The sequence below is a fragment of the Fusarium coffeatum genome (assembly GCF_003316985.1).
Source record: "Fusarium coffeatum strain FIESC_28 chromosome Unknown BRIP53273_contig_487, whole genome shotgun sequence".
NCBI lineage: Eukaryota > Fungi > Ascomycota > Sordariomycetes > Hypocreales > Nectriaceae > Fusarium > Fusarium coffeatum.
Genome location: NW_022158276.1, coordinates 1 through 8,076, shown reverse-complemented (window position 1 = coordinate 8,076; position 8,076 = coordinate 1). Strand labels below are relative to the sequence as shown.

At 45.5% G+C, this 8,076-nt stretch overlaps 2 protein-coding genes across 2 annotated transcripts; one reads left to right on the top strand and one right to left on the bottom strand.

Annotated features, from left to right (window-relative positions):
• Positions 1–2,255: 2,255 nt before the first annotated feature.
• On the top strand, positions 2,256–3,464 carry FIESC28_11749 (uncharacterized protein; the record flags this gene model as incomplete). Its single annotated transcript, XM_031165863.1, has 3 exons — positions 2,256–2,498; positions 2,545–3,143; positions 3,206–3,464. The coding sequence occupies 3 exons, from the start codon at positions 2,256–2,258 to the stop codon at positions 3,462–3,464; spliced, it is 1,101 nt and encodes a 366-aa protein (XP_031010079.1).
• Positions 3,465–3,692: 228 nt separating this feature from the next.
• Positions 3,693–4,565, bottom strand: FIESC28_11748 (uncharacterized protein; the record flags this gene model as incomplete). The annotated part of the gene is made up of 4 exons (XM_031165862.1): positions 3,693–3,744; positions 3,800–3,827; positions 3,880–4,100; positions 4,150–4,565. 4 exons carry the CDS (start codon positions 4,563–4,565, stop codon positions 3,693–3,695), a joined length of 717 nt encoding a protein of 238 aa, XP_031010078.1.
• Positions 4,566–8,076: the final 3,511 nt, after the last annotated feature.

Here is an 8,076-nt window from a genome sequence, read left to right as displayed (position 1 = left end):
AGGTCTCACGAATCTTCTTCCAATTCGCCACCCTACACGCGAAATATGTCAAGAGACCTACAGAAGAATTTGCTTGTTGTTTTCCGTTCTCCCCGATATGAAAGTAGATTTCCAATAACAAGACAACATGTTCGCTATTGGAGTCAGGGCCGGACTACAAAGAAGAATGCTCCTCCCGTCCCGCCCTTAAAATCCTGTTTCCCAGACGAAAAGTACAAGCTGGACAAGCTCATCGGACAATCGGATATTTATTGTCGACTCATGGCTGAACGCCATTCCACTCCGCTATTAAAGGGATTGGGCTTTCCTATACCGACAGAAGTTGAACGTCTCAAAAGGGAAAAAGTGTTTGGAAAGACTTTCTCAAAGCAAGAATACAAACTTCTCAAAAACACAAAATGTCCACCTCATCCGAAGGTTCGAAAATCCACGACCAAGGTTATAGCTATTGATTGCGAAATGGCTTATGGACGAGATGGTACCGAGCAACCGGTGTCAATATGCATCGTTGATGTCATACAAAGGAAGGTTCTGTTGGATTCTCTTGTAAAGCCACGACAACGCATATTCAAGTGGAATTCTCAAATCCATGGTATCAATTTGAGCACATTCACAGCGGAAAGCAACCACTTGGACGGCTGGGATGAGGCTCGAAGTCGGCTATTTGAGCTCATCGACAAAGATACGGTAATAGTCGGTCATGCTTTGAGAAACGACTTGAAAAGCTTGAGAGTGGCACACGACAACATTGTTGATACTGCAGTATTGACAAGTCAAGCGGTCTTTGGCACGGAATCTCTGAAGAGATTTTGGAGTCTCAAGACGCTCTGTGCTGAGTTCCTGGATATGCGGATCCAGGCCAAGTCGAAGCACTCAGCTTTGGAGGATGCTATGGCTACTAGAGAAGTTGCATTGTGGTGTATTCACAATCCTGACAAGATGCATGAATGGGCGTCTAAACAGAAAGAATTTCTTGTGCAAAAAAGGAATGAGGTTCTTGGCCAAGTCGCGAGAGAGGGTTTGCAGAGACCAACTGTTGTCCAGATGGCAGGTCTCTTTTGCTGGCATTCCTTGGTAACACAATGGGGGAAATTGTGATCCGAGCCATGTTAAAGAAGGATGGTAATGGATCACTTTAGATGCTAAGGTGCATGTCAACGATATACTGTATACTTATAATTGCTAAAATTGGTATCATGTTTCTCAGTGACTCAACTGTCCGTAGGGGGGTTGTGTTCAGTACCAAGCATTTCGGCCGAGGCGACGTTCAGACCCCGGTGACGATAGGAAGCTACCTAAGTAGAATCACACTGGGATCGACAGGAGTCGTTAAGCCTTAATCCTAGTAATATGTGTTTTCGGTTTTGTGTGAAAGTCCGAAAGTCCACGCGATATCAAAAGTCGCCTGGTGGTCACGACTATCGCCCCACTATGCCAGCAATTAACACTATCTAATTGGCTTCCTTGGTAACAGGACCTGCGGACATTCTAAGATCCACCGTTCTCCAGAATCCTGCGACATCAATATACAACGGATATTTACAAACATAAAAGGCCGTCGGACTATATCAGTAAAGTAATTGCCGATAGGCAACGGATGTCATCTTGGGCTTTGTTATAGAATCGGTAGAGAGTATTTAAAGGTTAACTTGTAGGGAAACATTAACTATATATAATTTGATTTATTTCATTTTCTTGTATTTGACAGTTTTGCCAAAGTCAAATGTCAAGCTTGAAGTAAAAGAAAATACGACTATAGATTTCCTCACTACTCTTAGTGCATCCTTTTTCTCTCTCCCCACTGATTTACCATTATATATGTCTCAACATCTTTAAATTCAAGGTTGTAGAATGGAACTTTCAACCTCAAACCACCTCATCGGCGCGTTTAGCTTGCTCATTCTTATTAGCAGGCTTTTGGTGGTAAGTTCACTTACTGTCAGTCTTAGTTGTTCTAATCTAAGAGTTTTCAGAACTATTTTACCAACACCAGTGCCACACTGCGGAAAGTGCCCGGCCCATTTTACGCCCGTTTCACAAATCTGCCGCTTAAGATCGCAGTGATCACTGGTCGACGAACGTTCTTGGTTCATGAACTTCATCAGAAATACGGACCTGTCGTTCAAATCTCACCAAGCGAAGTAAGCATAGTAGATGCTAAAGCCTGCAGGACAATTCATAAAGCAGGTTCAGGGTTTCCTAAGTCCCCTTATTATGCGCGCTTCATTGATAAGCCAGTACCAACACTTTTCGCAATGATGGGCTCTAAAGAACATAGCGAGAGAAGAAGAATTTTCGCTCGGGCCTTCTCAAAGACAGAGATTCGTTCAACATGGGAAACAATGGTCAAAGAAACTATTGATCTTGCTTTGGACAGAATCGCCGGTGATCTCGAGAGCGGCAAGGCTGATATTATGAAATGGCTTCTGTTCATGGCAACAGATGTCAGCGGTCAGCTAATGTTTGGCGAATCATTTCGCACCCTGGAGCATGGAGAGGTAAGTCTATCGAAGGGTTACTATGCACTATCTAACAATCCCCGAGATCAACAATTACATGAAAACTCTCCAGATGGCTGGTAAAGGTGGCATCATATCAGAAGAGCTCCCTCTCGTTGGGTTCTTGGGATATTATTTACCCGTTCCCGCCGTTCGCGACGTGTTTAGGGCCAACGCCAAGCAGACTAGTCTCGGCGAAGAAGCGATAGAAAATGGCATTCAGAACGGGACCGATAAGCGCAGCATCTTTACGCAGCTCGATGAAGGCTCTGGTACTCTGAACAGGCTGGATTTGAGTGCAGAAGCGGGTAACTTTATCCTCGCTGGAACAGATACCACAGCCTTCACCCTCACATGCCTACTGTGGGCTGTTTTGCGTCACGATTCCCTCCGAGTAGCCATTGAAGAAGAGGTTTCAGGGTTGCCAGATGACTTCAATGATGCAGAAGTGGAAGCCCTGCCTCTGGTTGGTGCCACCATCAATGAAACTCTCAGGCTATATGGCCCTGCTGCGGGAAGTTTGCCGAGAATTGCGAAGCAGGGTGGTGCCGAGTTAGGAGGTTATTACATTCCTGAGGGTGTGACAGTGAGTACGCAGGCCTTTACTTTACATCGAAACGAAGATTTCTGGCCAGACGCCAAGAGGTAAGTGGTTTGCGCCTATAAAGGAGTCGCCGTTGTCAGCATGATCATTAATGCCCTGATAGATTCGATCCGTCCAGATGGCTCGGTAACTCCCACAAAGAAGCTGCGAAGATGGCGTTCGCGCCATTTGGAACAGGGCCCCGGGTTTGCATAGGACTTCATTTGGCTCAGATGGAGATGCGCTATACGATTGCCTTGTTCTTCAGACGGTTCAAGGGAGTAAGGCTTGCCGCCGAATGCCCCATGTCATTGGAGTTCGAAAATTACTTTCTGCTCAAGCCGAGGGGGAAGTTCAACATCGTACCGGCTCAACCACTCTGATCTGGTTGTATGTCATCGCGAACTGTGTCAACTGGAATCGGGTCGCGTTGAATGATATATACTGGATTGATTGAAGAAGGATAGGGAGCCTGACTAGCAGATATGACTATGTACATAAATAAGAGAGATGTGATCGGATGATCGTAGAACAACTGATGTTCAACAAGTAGGACATGTGCTTTTGTGAAAATGCTCCGAATTTCGCTTCGGTTACTATAGAGTCGTCCCTTATTTGAGATGGGCATTGAAGTTGCTAACAGTGAACTTGGCATTGTCTCCACTGTATTCATTAATTAGTATGTATTGATAGAAAAGGTATAATGCGGCAAACTTACGTGAAGGGCTCGGTACCAAACTGGAAGGCTATAGGAGATGAGTTAGTAATCTGATAAATGATCATTCTAGATATACATACTGAGGAGGTACTGCTTGTCAGCGGGGAAGTTCTCTGACTTGGTGAGATAGTCATAGAATTGCTTGATGTCGGCATTGAAGTTGTTGACTGGGGTAGGCGCAACAAAGCTGAAGACCTTCATATCGCCATTCATGCCGATCCAAAGTTCCCAATTGTGGCCCTCGATGGTAACGCTCGTTTGCAGGGCTCCAATGGGCTGCACACCACCGATTCGAGCAAGCCTAGACAGGTTAGTAACTCCACGTAAAGTAGCAACCTCGAAACACTTACCAGACCATAAGCTCGTACTCGCCGCTGGAGGTCTCATGGTTAGGGTCTGAAGCAGTGAACAGATCGTACGCCACGTCAGCGCGGATGTTGTCACCGCTGTACTTCCATTCAGCGGCGGACTGCATGTTTGTGATGGAGCTGATAGTTTTCTTATCCTCTCCGATCAAGAGGGCCGAGTTAGGATAAGACTTAACGTTGTCCTTGCCACCAGACCAGTTCCACTCGACGTCCCAACCAGCACCATTGGCGTTGTTCCAGTTGACATGAGTACACTGGTCACCTGTTCCTGAGTCCTTGCCCCAGACGTTGTTGTTGAGTGCGTAGCCGTCGCTTGAAAGATATCCGTACTGCTCGCAGAGATCCTTAGCAAGGGCAAGGGGAGCAAGGGCTCCGGCCAAGAGAAGTGTGCTCTTCATAGTGAGATAGGTGTTAGAGAGAGTTGGCGAATGTATGTTATGCTTTGAAAGGGAAAAGCAGGTACTTGGATAAGTTGTTGCTAAGATGTCTGTGATGAGATGAGAACGTGGCTTTCGTGCCTTTATATCTAGTTTTTCAGTTACCAAAGGTCTCCTATGCTCTTCAGAACGCAAGTCCGTCCGTGTCCTATGTTCGTGGATTAATCAGGACTGGACGCAAATCACTATAGAGCACTGGCCAATTATCCCTAGGATCTACACCCAATCGGTCCGTTTGGAAGCTTCAGTTGAGGTTCAATGGGGACTACAGGGTGCAAGGCAACGGCCAACCGGGCCTACGGGCCTGGTCTACCGTTTTGGATGAAACACATGCTGCCAATGGACGCTGAAACGTCCGTAACCATGTATAATTTCTCCGTGGTCCCGCATGATTCTTCTCAGCACACACTGCCGGTAGACCCGATCACCGTCTCCAGTCAGCGTAATTTCTCCGTAGAGAGTTCCGGCAGTAGTTTAGTGCATTTAATATTCAACTAATAGTTCTCTTCCTACGGAAAATTAATAACAGCTATTAATGCTATCGCACGCTATGTTCCTACGCTTATCCCCATTTGCTATTTGTAAACAATTATGTCACATCGCAATCAACCCGACAGCTTACGTGAAACGGCTAAACTATGCCGTTTGGATTCATCTGCACTACGATCTGCTGTCCCTGGTCTTGTTTAGGCAGTTGCACCCACACTTAGCTCGTCACATCTTCATCCAGACCTGACAATTTAGGGACTCAGAAGTGGAATCAGCCGACATCTGCTAAATATGTTTGCTATTATTTAATCCGGAGTAGGATGTAAAAGGAAAACCAATCAAAGTGATCAGAACGGAAAAGACGCTCAAAGGACCCTCTCTTCAGTAGCCGACCTTATCCATGCTCAAGATCCTTGCAAACTAGACAATGTAATTTAGCGCTTGTCCAGACCTGGTGAATATTTCTCTATATGCGCTTTTAGTGTGCATCTACGTCGTTGTGTCCTCGTACCCTATAGTTAACAGTATTGCAGCTTACTAAGTGAGAATTGCTGTCAGGGCAAATGCTTACTTTATACACAATGTTGCGGACAAAAGCTGTGCTTACCTTGAGCTAATCTGTTTTCTACTTCGGTTTTTCCAGTTTCACATTAACTTGGTAGAAATACACAGACCTAAATACAATCGCTGTATCCTATGAGGGCATATTAGTAATTCCCAAATGAAGGATATGAAGTAATGCTGTCCAATTAGTAGAACCCTATTTCCTAAATATACTTAAGAATTATCTTTATAGTGCAAAGCACGCTTTTAGAATCACCACGCTTCTCGAGGGGCTTTTGAGCTCCTACTCAGATTTCCTTTCAAGCGCAGGCCCTGAAGTATACGGATAAAATCAACGCAAGGGCTTGTCAGCTCCATCATCACGATCTTCCTTCTTGAGCGCTTTATTTGCCTCGGCAGAATACCTCTCTTCGTCCGTCTCGGCCACTCGATCATCTGAATTGCCTGACGAGACATCGCAAAAGGCCGCTTCTCCACAACCTGAGGCAGGCGGTCTGGCATATCCTTGCGTTCGTGCATGTACTCACGTCATTCGGCTTTGGTTGACATGTCGGACATTGTGCGGTACAGGATGGAGAGAAGGGTGTTGGGAAGGCCCTGACATAGGTGATTCAGGGCGAAGTCATAAAGGAACAAAGCCAAACGTTTCTCAACGTCTCACAACGGTTAAGGCAGTGGACTTGTTAGTTCCGAGTATATTGAAAAGAACTTAAATAAACCCTGGTTGAAAACATCGCTTAACCTCCAGCTCATCTCTTTCTTGGGATAAAGTTCAGCTTCCAAACAGAAATAGTAGTCTATCTATCGCAGTTCATATTGGGATACAGCATCACTTTAATCTTTCGATATTTTGTATACTTTATTTAACAAACTCTAGCAACGACTTAGCGTTTTGTGTCAAAGCAACTTCAACCACCAAGCCTCGATATCGGGCGTCGATATGTTCGAGGTGCAGATCACGCTAAAATTTCAATCGAGTATCACCATCTTCATCCATAAAGAGGCAAGAGGGCGTAGCGTTGTCAACATTACTAAGCGAACAGCTTGTTCGTTCTCCAGTTATACCACACGACATGGTAGTTAAGATACGATATCAATAAGCTGTCAGGCGGTGAAGACATGCGAAAACTGATAATTCAGCTTTTACTTGTAGTTCTATCAGCAAAGCAAGTCATCTAGCTCGACGTAGTAGCGCCCGGAGTTATCAGTGCTAAGCTCCATCGTCGGCCACGCGTCGCCTGTCTCTACTCATGTTTGGAGTCGATAAGAATATAGGGTTGCTCATTAGCGATCGGCGCTGCGCAGGTGCGTTGACTCATGGCGGGAGAGGGGGGCAGAGGCGAGATGGTTCGATAGAATAGAGGAAGGGAAGTGGAAGAGAGGTGCCACTAGCGATGAGGCAGAATATATTTGCTCTGCATATTCCATGCCTCAGATGGAGAGGTGCAATGTTCTTGTATAGCTTCATTTGAATCGGGTTATGTTTTTTAGGTTTTTCACTTTTCTAATAAACACATTCCTTAAAGCGTGCTGATAAAATAACGCGATATCAATCACATCTCGTGAGCCGAAGTCAAGCTGATCAGCGGCGAGTGATTAAATTCCAAGTCAGAGATACAGTTGTTCATTTCCATTGTTTAACGCTGTGGCTAGCTACAGCCAATGATTCCACCTTGCTAAGAGGAAAGTGGCTTCAACAAGAGCATACTCGAATGGGCTTACCCAAGCGTTTGACGGTAGGCGCGTTGAACACGAATCAATGCAGTGACCCCTGTGTTTGCAGGGCCTCGCCTTGAGTTCTAGGTTGATCCAACGTTGGTAGAACAGTGTTTGCCAAAGGAATGTGTGGTCTTTGTACCTCAAAGAGTATGCTGGAAGGGTTGCAATATTATGGCCAAAAGATCCAATAGGGGAAGGTTAATCTTTAGCAAAGAGATATTTAATCTTTAAGGATCAAAGAAGAGCATATTAGAGTGGTTGGTCAAAGAAGCAGAGTGATCATGGGGGTTAAAATGGCTCATGTGTGAGCCACTCTTGAATTGTGTACGGCATGGACCTCCTGACTACGATGTTTGCTGCTGGTGGCTTGGGCAATAGGACATCAATATGGTCGACAATAGCTTCGTTCCCCAAGAATGTCATTTGGGGGTCACTGCGTTTGGGGTCAATCCCGCGTCATAATTACTACGTGAAAATTGCAACAGCCGCTAGGTAGAGTTATCCATTTTAGATGGTAGACGCGATCCATTGAAGGAAAGGTCATATTAAGGGATGACCTTCATTGACTGCTGGACTTTTGAGACAAGACTGTCTCGAAGTCCTTTATTACTGCATACCAAAGCACCCTCACACGATCGGGGTGGGGCTGCCATAGCTACAAGGTTGGTACGTCAGGTAGAGGCTTAGGCTGTCAAAATAA